We start from the raw sequence: 13,764 nt of genomic DNA, 5'->3' as shown, positions 1-13,764 counted from the left end.
GGTCACCGGGTTGGACCTTCGCATGTGGATCTCGACCAATACCGGCCCATTGCCCATATCAGCCTACTTTGTCAGCCACATGGAGACCTGCCTCCGGCCGCATGAACTCCCACCACCCACTTGACAAGACAACAATGTGGACCGACACATGACACCAATTGGGGATTTCTATAAATAACCTAATATATTTCACTTCTAAGGTACGATTTTCTTAATCTAAACACTCTTAAACCACCTTTATACTCTTATCATCCAAAAACTGACTCTAAGATCGAAGCAATTATCCTCGGACAAGCCTTGAGGGTAGTTAGGGCCTGTTCAAATTTACTTAATTTCAGTTCAGTTCAGGTCCAATCAGTTCAGTTCAGCTCTAATCAATTCAGTTCAGTTCAGCTCCAATCAATTCAGTTCAGTTCAGTTCAGCTCTTAATTTCCCTCTCACATAAAATATTCATTTCAGCTCAATTCAGTTCAGTTCAGCTCTAATCAGTTCAGCTCAGCTCAGTAAATGTGAACAGGCCCTTAATCTACAATGACTATGCAGGTACCCAGTTAGACGATAAACCATTACCAGCCTAGAATCATAGATACAAGTTATAAGCTCACCCAGCCAAATTGATTCATTTTTTCTTTTTTTTTTTTTTTTTTTTTTTGGCTTTTGTGAATTTATTTATGCTTGAGGTCTTTGTGTGTATGCTATGTGAATTTTCTTTTTCTCACCATCTTAAATCTACACTCTACCCATGTTGAGTATAACGATTTTTACATAATATTATCGATAATCAAATGTAGTCAATGAATAATGTTCACTATGGTTGAACAAAGAGATTTCACAATTTCACACACACAAACCTCAAACAAGATCCTAGACAGTAGACACGCAATTAGAAGCCAAGGATTGTCGATTTCCAAAAAATCAACTCCCCAAAAATGATAATACAAGCATCTAGATTAATACACCTAGTATACAATTGCACTAAGTTAAAACTATAATAATACTACCACTTTATAGCATTGACATAAATTCATAGGCATAGCCATACAAAAACAACATTAGTTAATTTATATAAGCAGTACATCTATTAGTTAATAACCTCAAACAAACAAAACAACTCCACCAAAACCTAAATATTCTAGGACACTTGGGTTATTTTACACAAGGGATCACACTAGGCCAGTGTAGATTTGCGAACGACATAGCGATAGGCAGCCACCTTCCTCTTTCGTGATGTGGTGTTGTCCACAGACAACACAAGTTTCCCGGCCTCTTTTGCCAAGAACGAGTTGTGGATGGCATCGTCTGAGGGGTTGAGTTTCTTCGGCTTCTCCACTGCAAGGGTGTAACCATCTTGGGCATTCGGGATGAACTCCGCGCTATACTCCAAGTCCCAACCTCCAACGACCAAGTCCCATGTAATTGTTGCACCCGCCTATTACAAAACCAACAATTAATGCGTCTTCATTATAACTACTACCTCCGTTTCAAGTTTTTTGCAACTTTTACCAAAAATGTCCGCTACACATTTTTTGCAACTTTCCAAAATTTTCCATTTTTAGTAAAGTTTTTTAAATAAATTTACTAAAATACCCTTACTAAAATTTTCAAAAATTCAATTAGTTACTTAAAACAAAACTTAATTAATCTAAATATTTCCACCAAATCTAATTAATTCCCCCAACCAAATTAATCTGAATATTTTAGTTCATTGAATAATATTCATAATTCATCTATCATCGAATCTTTCCAGAAAAATCAAACCCAATTCTTGAACTTCTTCTTCTTCAATTCCCCATTTTCTTTCTCTACCCTTCAATCTGACCCCTTCTCTTTCTCCCATGAAGACAAACCATTGCGGTGGTGAAGATTTACCCATGGACAATGATGACCGAAAGTTCGCGGTTATGGTGGTGGTCGAACCACCAAATTCAAACGAATTTAATTAAGGCGATATGGGTTGGTGGGTATTTCGATGAGGGTTGGTGTCGGTGGTGGGTTGAGTAAGTGGTTTGAGTTAGTGTGGTGGTTCTGGGTTTGGTTTTTGGTTTTGTGTGGTATGGTTGCAGCGGGGTTGGTTTCGGGTTTGTGTGGGTGTGTGTGTGGTGGCTACGGGATGAGTTTTAGGTTTTGGGTTTGAGCGCTAGTCGATGTGTGGTGGTTGGGCGGAGTCCGTGAGGCTAGTGTTGGTGGCTGATACTAGGCAGTGCGTCAAGGTGGTGGTGCGTCGAGGTGGTGATGCGTGTGGCTGGTGTTATAGAAGGTGGTAAATTAATTTATCCCCAATTTCTCTCTCCTTCCTTAATCACATGTCCCTCCCTTTTCTTAATCTCCATTTCTCATTTTTTGCCTAGGAGTCCGTGTCGACTCCAAAGTTGCAAAAAACTTGAAACGGAGGTAGTAAACTGTTGACATTGATCTTAAGCATCATAAAGACAAGTAGGACACAACCATTAATCCCTTGTCAATCTAATTTCATAAATTCATTCACATGCCTTAATGTTAGTTCTAAATTTGATTTCAAAATTGACCAGAACTAACCCCACATTACAGGAATTTTTGACAATAAATCAGCAAAATATCCGACAATTCTAGTCCTTGAATCATACTCAATAATGCAATATGCCAATTGTGCAAGTAAAATAATTCCTAAAACTGGGTAAATTAAAATTTCACAATGCAAAAAACTTGAATTGTTGTTGAAGGTATTACAATCAAAAGTAGTTAATTTACAATAGAATGTTTTTCACCTCACAATTTGTTTAGCTTATTTTTGGTGCAAATTTAATTTCTATTTAATGCTTCCCTCAATTTGTGAGGCACAACAATGCATTGGCCACCAAATCAAAAACAGAAAAAACTGTATACTTGCTAGGAAAAGAGGAAAACTAACCTCAATGCCCTCAATCTGAATATTGACCTTTTCACCCCCTTTGACGATGAACTCGGAGGCCGGTTTTGCCGGGCCGTTCTGGAGATCACCCGGTCGGCTCAGTCCCCCATACTGAACCGGTACGTCCTCTGGCCTTATAAACCTAGATAAATTGCATACAAAAGTAGATAAACACAATAATTAGCTTTAGCTTGATTACAACTTATAACCATTTCCATTGTATAGAGTAATGCTACATGTCTTAACTATATTGATAGAATTAAGTTTAATCGTTATACAACCTCCGTTACATATTATATTGATGTTATCATCATTAGCACGAGTGTAAAACTAAAGTGTTAACATCATTACGAAACGGAGGTAGTTGATAGTATAATTCCTAACATAAAGATAAGATCAACAGTACTAATGATTTAAGATACTCTTTTTTTGAAATTAAAGAAATATCAGTAGAACAATTTAGTACACTTGCATTGCATATTCAAAAATTCAAAAGTGAAGTGAGAAAAAGACAACACAAGAAAGCAAACACAGGGAAACATGATCACAGGAAATGAGATTACCCTTTTCAAATATTATCAAAAAAAGACAAAGAAAAGAAACAAAGAAGTTTTAAGTTCAGGCAAACATGAAAAAGTAAGCAAAAATTCAGATGAAATGTCCTTTTTGCCACTCAAAACCCTATCAATCACCCACTAATCACAGTATCACACATTAAACAAAATTAAACACATCTAAATGGGCACTTTTATAATTTACTCAAAAATCAATATGCATTTAATATCAAATTTAATAATAAAATCAATGGAATTAATTAAAATTTAATTAATGTGCTTACTTGTAGAGTGTTTCAGCAACATTGCCTTCCTTAGCAATCACAAACTTGCTCTTAGTTCTTTGAGTTAAAAATGGGCTGAACATTGAGTACAACAAGCTAAAATACCATGGCACATTGATGAAAATCTACACACATTAAAAACACAATTGTTAGAAACAACACCCACAAAAAAAAACCGGAAACATGGAAAATCAAATCTCGTCTACATCATTGTACATTACCTTGCGAGCAACCATTTCAGGGTAATTATCTTGAAAAAGAGATAGAATCTGATTAGAAGCAACCCTAAGTTCTCTTTTAGGCATATCTTTTAAATCAGTAACTTGAATAATAGAATTAACACCACCAGGTTTAAAATGAAGCAATTTAATCCCTCTTTCAAGAACTTGAACTCTCCATCTCAAAAATTTCTCAAGTTTTTCATCATCCCCAAAAATTCTTTCATACATTTCTTTATCTTTAAACACACCATAAGCATTGTAACAAACAGGGTGACCTTCTCTATCAAATCCATGCATATAAGCAACTAATCCTTCTAATTCCTTGAACCCTAATTCTTCTTCAACTACACCATCTGCTTTGAACTCTTTTCGCCATCGTAGCGATTTCTCGAGCATTGAAAACGCTTCGTTTACCTTGAAGTCCCTCGCTCGGAGGAACTTAAGGAGGATTACATCCGCCTTCTCGTCTTCGGCGAGAAGAGGAATGTTCCACATTGATGGGTTTTGATTGGATTGTGAAGATGAAAGCTTGGATTTGAGTTCATTGAGGGATTTCTTCTCAGAAGGTTTGAGATTAGAGAGAAAATAAGTGTCTTCTTTGAAAGAAGGAGAACGAAGAGTTGTTGCTTCCATTAAAGAGGAGATTAAGTTTCTTTTTGTTGGGAGTTTTTGTGGGTTTGGTGATGGGGTTGAAATGGGTAGTTGAGTTTTTGGTGAAGATGCTTCCATTTTTGTTCTGTTTTACTCTGTTTTGCTCTGTTTTTGCTGTGTTTTTTGGGGTTTTTTTGGGGGGATTATTGGGAAGAAATTTGTGGGTATTTTAGAGAGAGAAAGAGGGAATGTGGGAATGGAGGAGAGAGAGTGAGAAAGGGAGATTTTATGGGTATTTGTTTGGCATTTTTGGTAGTGCAGAAGAAAGAAGTGGAAAAAACAGGGGAAAACAGAGAGACTGAAAAAGAAGGTTATAAGAGAGAGAAAGAAGGGGATAAATAATTGAAGGTGGGGGAGTGAGTTTTGTTTTTTCAACTGGAAAAGCTGGCAAAGAAGGGGTGAGGTTTGAGGGTTTATTTGAATTAAGTGAAAAAAGGTTGAAGGGTGGGGGAGTGAGTTTGTTTGTTTGAGTTTATCAAGGTTGAAAATTTGAACGAGGCTACATCAAAATTGAAGTGACATGAAGGGTAATCTGAATTTACCACAAGTAGAAGCTATTGAGGAGTAATTTTGGGAAAAGGATTTAACTTTTTAATAGAACTAATTTGGAGTGGAGTTCAGTTCAGCTCAGTTCAGTTCAGTTCAGCTCCTAATTTCCTTCTCTTATAAAATATTCATTTCATTTCAGTTCAGTTCAGTTCAGCTGAGTTCAGTTCAGTTCAGTTCAATTTGGTTCAGTTCAGCTGAGTTCAATCAATGAGAACAGGCCCTTACTATAATGGCTAATTTGACTTTAAAAATTATTATTTTCGGCTAATTTGACTTTAAAAATTATTATTTTCGTATCATTTTATTAGTGTTTTATTTGTTTTCAAATTAAAGTCTCATTTCACCAAAAAAAAAAAATTTAACTTATACGGTATTCGTGAATTCATGAGGGAAATGTCAACACTTTGTTTGTCGTAGGTGAATGTGACACATGCAAAAGATATTGTGGTAGGCACGAAGATGACTATTGCAATGTAAGAGATGTAATTGTTGAACGTGATTGCAAGTAGTAAAAAAAAAAATTAATACAAAGTAATAAGCAATGTGATGAATCAATCATACCTTGGATTTATTGTGTAAGAAATGCCCTCATTGACAAATACAAATAAAACAAATTTAATTTGTGATTTTCATTTCTATTATTGGTTTACTCTGGATAATTTTGAATAAACTACCAATTCATTGTCTAGAGACAATCTAGTGGCTTTCGACCTCCCTCTCCTGTTTTATGGTATAAAGTCTATTTATAATGCAATCAAATGTGTCAATGTTGTTTAACTTTCGATGAATCCCTTCACATTTAACTATTCACATGCTCTACACATGAACACGTAATACTCTTTAACGGAAAGAATACCCCTTTCAGCAAGAGCATACAATAAGAAACTTCACATTACTTTAGACCTAAAGTTAACTAGTAGAAAACATAGAGCACTAGCCAACTACTCCTAAGTCACCAGACCAAGTAAAGCATGGTGGTCACCTAGCTTAAAATCACTTCCATCTCACTGCAATACTGCATACATTAGTGCGACTACTATCATGCCGTAACAATTGGAGCAACTATATTGTCAATATAAAAACAAAAACATTTTATAAAACCATACTCATAAAAAAGAGGTAAGCAAAGGAAGTGTTTGGCAATAAAGAGTAGAGTGTGAATAAGGTTAAATAATTGGAAAGAAAGCGTGAAAGGCGACACGGGTGTTGTCATGTGTGGGAGAAGTTGGGCTTACATTAGTTATTGTTCATTTGTTTGACATCCAAACATGCCTTATTTTTTTTCTTTTTTGTGGGGTTGTACACACTGGATTTTCTTTTGCTTGTGGGCTGCCTTGGAGTTAGTTAGTGGATAAATCAATTTTAAACATTTCAAGTTTTTATTTATTTATTTATTTATTATTTTTTATTTTTTATTTTTTATAGAGTATTGATTTCGTAGCAAACTTTTTCAATTTTAATTCCTTATGGCATCAGTGTTGTTGAACAATGGTGTGAAATTTTGGTGTGTTAAATTGGAATTGTTGAGTTGAACAACTATTCCGTTTTCCTTCTTTTAGACTTATAAAGTAAAGCTATAAGTCCAATTCATCTCAATTTTGTAGCTTTATAATTCCAGAGTGATGTAATGTTATGTTTATTATTATTAGAAATACACTTGGACTTTGCGTCGGATCATCTGATTTAGTCTAAACTTATTCAATAATTAGAAACTGTGTGTAAAAAAACTTAAAGCTATAATTTAAAAATGTCACAAAAAAAAAAAAAGAAAGAAAGAAACAAATAGACCCTTAGAAGTTGGCCTGACCAACTTAATTAGCTACTCCCTCCGTCCCAAAAAGAACGACCCATTTGGGTTGATTACGCGGGTATTAAGGAAGTTAAGTAAAAAGAAGTAAAAGTATATTGAAAAGATAAATTTACATGGGGTTTGTAAAAAAAATAGAGAGAGAAAGTAATAAAATAACATGAAAAATCAAATTTTTATATGGGGAAGCTAATTTTGCACAAATATTGTAGCAAATTGGTGGGTGTTTTAATACAAATGGGTCATTCTTTTTGGGACAAAGTTTTGGCCAAATGGGTCGTTCTTTTTGGGACGGAGGGAGTATTTTTTTTTTTTTTTTTTCTTTTGAAAGATTAATGAGCTATTAAATGAACTGTGAAGTAATTAGACCTTATTAAATTGCCAATTAGAAAAGAGGACAAACATTTTTGTATATTCTTCAAATAAATGTGAGAGTATCTAGTTATCTATCTCCTTCAAAGTACACCACATCTCATTATATAACCTTCAAAGTCTTCACGAAATCTTCAAAGTACCTCATTCAGTCATTGTTTATTTGCTCACCAAAAAGTATCTCATTATTTATTACCTATTTTGGGTCATGAGAAAGTCACCTTTATCTACTGCTATATTTTGGACATGTTCACTTTAGCTTAATTTTAGTTCAGTTCAGTTCAATTCAACTCCAATCAGTTCAGTTCAGCTCTAATCAGTTCAGTTCAGTTTAGCTCTTAATTTTCTTCTTTCAAAAAATATTCATTTCATCTTTGTTCAGTTCAGTTCAGCTCTAATCAGTCCAGTTAAGTTCAAATCAGTTCAGTTTAGCTCAGTTTAGTAAATGTGAACATACCCTTCATTTACCCCTATTCTCTTTTTCCTTGTCTTTCATGATCGAATTATATGTACTTCTTAATCTGATCAATTCAAGGGTTGAAGTTTGGAATGACACTTCTTTATTTGCATAGATCATTATACTATATATACGAGTACTTGATATGTACTAGTACATACCCTATTTTTTTTTTTTAAAAAAAAAAATTATTAACAGAAGATCATATGACATCTATAAAACAATTTTAAAATTTACTTGTAACAAATTTGGAGTATATAACACATTGAATTGAAAAACAAATTATCCTTTATAATTTTTTTTTGATGCAATCCTTTATAAAAATTATGATCGACAAGTAAATCTTGCATTATAGAATATGCATAGTGTATATCGTTGGAAGATATATATATGCATATTGTTTTTAGAGAGACAATTTAATATCATATCACTAATATATAAAGCCAGTCTCGCAGCCAGGCCACGAGACAACGACACTTGGCATTCCAGTTTTTTCACCAAGTGTTACAACACGTAGACGACAAATAGGTATTATTGTGACACATATGATGCTAAGTAAGCAAAACTTGGTCAGATTTTTAAAGATAAAAATGTTGTATAGAGTTTTATTATCGATATACTTCTATTATTTCATATATACAAAAATTAATAATAACTTTTAATTGTTAAATATCTTATAACTCGGTACTATTTCTATCATAAAATTCGTTTAAAATTTTCTTTAAATTAAGATCAATTTATAATATATTAAATTTATTTACAAAAACAATTGAGCATCAGTGAAAATAAGTTTTGATTAAGAAAAATGATTTGGAAAAATTGTCAGGAATAATTTCATCTTTGGGGCGTCTGCAAAAAATAATCCCACCTTTGAGTTTTTTTTTTTAATAATCTCACCTTTAATGTCAATCCGTTTTAAATTGTCCTAACCGGTCATTTAACTTGCTATAGCAAGTTAATTTACATGACAAGGGATGGCAATGGGTCCTGGACCCGACCCAAACCCGTTTGGACCCGATCCATATTTTAGGGTCTGGGTCCTGAAATTTTAGACCCGATGGGTCTGGGTCGGATCTGGGTCTAAGCTTAATGGGTCGGGTCCGGGTCCAAAAATTGTAGACCCAGACCCGACCCAGATCCGACCCATGGACCCATTTTTAATTTTTTTTAATTTTTTATAATATAATTAAAAAAAATCAATTAATATACTATGTAATTAGAGGTTGAGAAGATAGACTTTAATGAAAGTGAGCAATAAAACAACAAGCAACCAAGAAATTAAGTTTTTGTGGAGTACGATTTTTTTTTTTTCTTGCATTGTCTTAACTTTTTAATGAACAAATTATTTGTGTGTCAAGAATATGAACAAGTTTTTATTTTTGTTAAATGCGTTTTTTATTATTTTGACGTAGTAGTATATTTATAAATTTATAATATAGATACAAAATTATAAAAAATCAATTAAATTATAGTTGGACCCGTTTTGGACCCGAGACCCGCTAGATCCGATGAATCTGGGTCTGGATCTGATTTTTTTAGACCTAGTGGATCTGGGTCCACCTCTAAAATTCCGGGTCTGATCTGGGTCTCAGTGGACCCGACCCAAACCCGACTCATTGCCATCCCTTCTTGTATGTAGTACTATTGTGCCTAGAGAAATTTACCATGCAATTTCACACCGAGAGCCTAAATCCAAAGGGTTTTGAAGTGCCAAGAACGAAAGGGCAAGACGAAATCCATGGGGCCCAATAATCTTCACCAATGGAGAAAAAGCCTGCTTTGTTATAAGCCTTTATTTTTAAAAAAGAAAGGTGCTAAGATATTAGACCTACCATAATATTTAGGAAAAATTGACTTTTGCTACCTGTTTAAAACGCGATTTCACTTTTGCTACCTATGAAAACTTTTTTTTATTTTACTACCTATCAAATCCCGTTTTTTAAATTTCGCTACTTGTTAACGGAATCCGTCGTTTATAATTCCGTTAGTGAGATCAAACCACCCTCATTAACACCTTCCGACCACCACTCCCTCCTTAGCCACCCTAAATGCCTCCCCGTCAGCCACCCAAAAAAAAAATAATAAAATAAGAAAACCAGCCACCCCCACCTCTCCCCTAACCTGCCACCCCTTCCCTCCCCCTGTCGGCGGCCGGCGCCCAGAAAATCGGTCGGCGTCGTCGCGCACCCCCTCCCTTTCCCCCACCCATACGCAGCCCCCCTTCCCTCCCTTTTCCCCACCATACGCAGCAGCCCCCATACCCTTTCCCCGACGTTTCGCTGCCAGGACCCCCACCCCGAACCAAATCCACCCCCCTTTCCCCTTCCCCCACCACCCCTAGCCGCGTTTCCCCCACCGAAATCAATAGCCCTCCACTTCCCCTCATGTTTTCGGCCTTCCCTAACCCAAAACCACCACCCCAAAACCACTTTAAACGAATTGCATAATTTAGGGTTTCGTCTTGGGTGGTTTTGGGGTGGTGGTTTAGGGTTAAGGAAGGCCGAAAACATGAGGGGAAGGGGAGGGCTATCGATTTCGGTGGGGGAAATGCGGCTAGGGGCGGATTCCGGTGGGGGAAGGGAAAAAGGGGGTGGATTTGATTCGGGGTGGGGGTCGTCGTGGCATCGAAACAACGGGGAAAGGATAGGGAGCTGCGTAGGGTGGGGGAAAGGGAGGGGGGTGGGTTCGCGCCTGCGACGGCCGAAGGTCTGGGCGCCGGCCGCCGGCAAGGGATAGGGTGGCAGGTTTTTTTTTTTAATTTATTATTATTTTAAAAATAATAAAATAAATAACCTTAACAGAATCCTAACCAATTCCATTAACATGTAGCAAAACTTAAAAAAAGTGTATATGTTAGGTAGTAAAATAATATAAAAGTTTTGATAGGTAGCAAAATTGAAATTGAGCTGTTTGATAGGTAGCAAAAGTCAAAAAATCCTAATAATTATGGTTAAATCTTTTAATTTTGTCCATATTATAGAGAGACATGAGTCCAAGAGTAGGGTCATCCTTACTCTTTAATTACAGAATTTTTAGGGATCTTGAATTACTAATTCATAATTATGCTTCTTTAAATATGGTTACTTATGATTTGGGGATGACCCATGTTTAATCATTATACCCACTAATCCTCACGATTATGGCCTTAATTACTCATGTTAGTTGTGCATTTGTTTAAGGCGACAACCAAGAATCATTCAAGTTTCAAAGTTTTTTTTTATAACCTTTGTTTTTATATTTTTGTACTTATAAAGAGTGCTTAGTAATCTTTCCTATTTTTAATTAGGTTATTTAGAAATGTGCATGCACAAATTGAAGATTTTCTAATATATGTAGTCTTAAAAATTGCATACAAGATTCTATAAGTATGTAGAAACATTAATTATCTATAAAGCTTTAATTGATCTTGAGCATTTATTTAAATTACATCCACTTTGAAAAATGAAAACTAACAAAGTGATCTCTTTCTATTATAGAATGCAGTTATACAATATTATAAGTGTCTAAAATGTCTAAACATTCATGCACAACTCAATACCATCTCTTAAATTTGTATTTTATCTGTCTCGCTGAAATTGCTCCATTTAAATTAAAAAAACCCCCTTTAATGAGGTTTTTAATAGGACTAAACTACGTAAAAAGTATGAAAATGATGGTGCTAGTAAAGTCGGAGTAGCTAAATTATGTAGAAAGTATTCAAGCACTCCTTCTAGCTATTTTAAGATAAAAGCTTGATTCTAAAAAAAAAAGGTTAGCTATTGTATATGGGACAATATTTTAAGGACGAATGGATTATCATAAAATAGAATCATGCAAAATCAATTCAAGCTAGTACCAAACTTCATGCTATATTTTCATCCTAAAGAGTAGATATTTTATTGAGGTGTTATACATAACTATAGTATGATTAATATATGGAGAAAATCATCAAAGTAGATGATGATCCATAATATTCCAAGGTACAAATGGTACATTGATATTATGACAAACTATTACGAGTACTACCTGAAGATTGCAACACATATATAAGATGTGATGCTTGGGTTGTTCTGATCCCAACAACAACAACAACAACAACAACAACTATTACTGAACAACAACTATTACTGAACTGAAATTATTTTTACTGAACTTAAATTATTTTTACTGATTTTCTATTGCAATTCTTCTTTAAGAAAACTGAATTTTACTGAATTGAACTTATTTTTACTAAACTGAAATTATTTTTACTGAACTGAACTTATTTTTACTTAATATTTTTTTTTTAAGGTGAATCAAACAGGGCCTAAACGGCCAAATATAAGAAGCTGCTGTTATGAAGGTGATGATAAGCATCCCCTCCTCTTCATCTTTATATCATTTGTATGGGAATCTACCACTATTTTTTAAACTTTGTATTCTTTAAATTTTCAAGTTACTTTAATCTTTGTTTGTCTAAAGTTTTTGCTACAATTTCTGATCCCACATGAGCTGTAATTATACATTTTTATTTTGTCGTGTGGTATAAGAGAGAGAGACAAAGTTTAAAGACCTTTCAGATTTGATCGATCATCTTCCCATTTGCTACTCTTCTTTGCACGGCTTATCTATCTCTCTTTTGTTATATTCTGTAGTGCATGGTCCATCCGTATCTAAAAGGATCGGATACTCCGTAGTCAATACTCCATGTATCAATCTTTTCGTTCACTCGTATATTCCGTCATACTACCTTCGTTACATATTATTTACAATGATTAGACATTTTTCCACCCTAATTTATGTCAAAACGTTATAAAAAAATATATAACGGAGGTAGTATTATTTTCACTTATTGTATGTCAAATGTCTATGTTCTGCTTTTAGATTGAACTGAATAATTATAATAATACAAATTCTTATATGTGGAGGTTACTTTATTTGTGTTATAGAGGTTACTCGGTCAATGTTATAAGAGTATTTAGTCAATGTTATAAGGGTTACTCGGTCAGTGTTACATGATTACTTCATCAATGTTATAGGAGATATTTGGTCAGTGTTATAAGGGTTACTCGATCAGTATCACAGAGGTTACTCGATAAGTGTTATAAGGATTACTTTTGTTCTTTTAAAAGCGGTCACATGGTGTGGATAGATAGCCGCACACAAAACGTGTTATTAATATGTTTTAATAATATGGAGTAATAAATTTAGATTATATAAAATAATATAAATAATTTCAAATGTGATAAGTCCACCGCTAATAAAATAGCACAAGTGAAATTCGTTACCAAATGTTAAACCTTTTTTTTTTTTAAAAAAGGAAATCTAATCTAATATATATATATAAAGGGGAGTTTTTTCCCGAGTTTTTAGAAAGCCACGTAGGATCTAATTTTCTTAGCGAGCCACGTAGGATTATAAATCTTAGTAATAGCCAATTAAATAAGAGATTATTAATTTCTTTTAGAATTAAATAATTCAAATGCCACGTAAGCAAAATTGGCGAAGATTTTTAAGTTTAAAATAATTAAATATTAAATACTATCTTTTAATATTAGGAATTTTATCTAAATATATAACAAATTTTAGCTAATAAATACAAAAAAAAAAAAAAAACAAACAAACCGTGCATCGCACGGGCTTCATCTAAGAGGAGTTTTTTCCCGAGTTTTTAGAAAGCCACGTACGATCTAATTTTCTTAGCGCGCCATATAGGATTATAAATCTTAGTAATAGCCAATTAAATAAGAGATTATTAATTTCTTTTAGAATAAAATAATTTAAATGCCACGTAAGCAAAATTGACGAATGAGATTTTTAAATTTAAATTAATTAAATATTAAATATTATCCTTTAATATTAGGAATTTTATCTAAATATATAACAAATTTTAGCTCATAAATACCAAAAAAAAAAGTAACAAAATAATCAAACAAACCGTGCATCGCACGGGCTTCATCTAGTATATTTATACTCTCCACTATTTAAATCCTCTGTCCCATTTTTCATGTTCCATTTGTGTT

The 13,764-nt window shown here is 34.0% G+C and overlaps 1 protein-coding gene across 1 annotated transcript; it reads right to left on the bottom strand.

The window, feature by feature from the left end:
* Window positions 1–898: 898 nt before the first annotated feature.
* Window positions 899–4,956, bottom strand: LOC145598363 (patellin-6-like). Its single transcript, XM_081654707.1, has 4 exons — window positions 3,948–4,956; window positions 3,727–3,851; window positions 2,889–3,030; window positions 899–1,430 (listed from the first exon to the last, which is right to left on the bottom strand). The coding sequence occupies exons 1-4, from the start codon at window positions 4,674–4,676 to the stop codon at window positions 1,170–1,172; spliced, it is 1,257 nt and encodes a 418-aa protein (XP_081510833.1). The 5' UTR covers window positions 4,677–4,956; the 3' UTR covers window positions 899–1,169.
* Between the last annotated feature and the right edge of the window lie 8,808 nt (window positions 4,957–13,764).

This window comes from Chenopodium album, chromosome 20, assembly GCF_948465745.1.
Source record: "Chenopodium album chromosome 20, dcCheAlbu1.1, whole genome shotgun sequence".
Lineage (NCBI taxonomy): Eukaryota > Viridiplantae > Streptophyta > Magnoliopsida > Caryophyllales > Amaranthaceae > Chenopodium > Chenopodium album.
The sequence above is the reverse complement of the archived record's forward strand: the minus strand, read 5'-3'. Positions and strand labels throughout refer to the sequence as shown.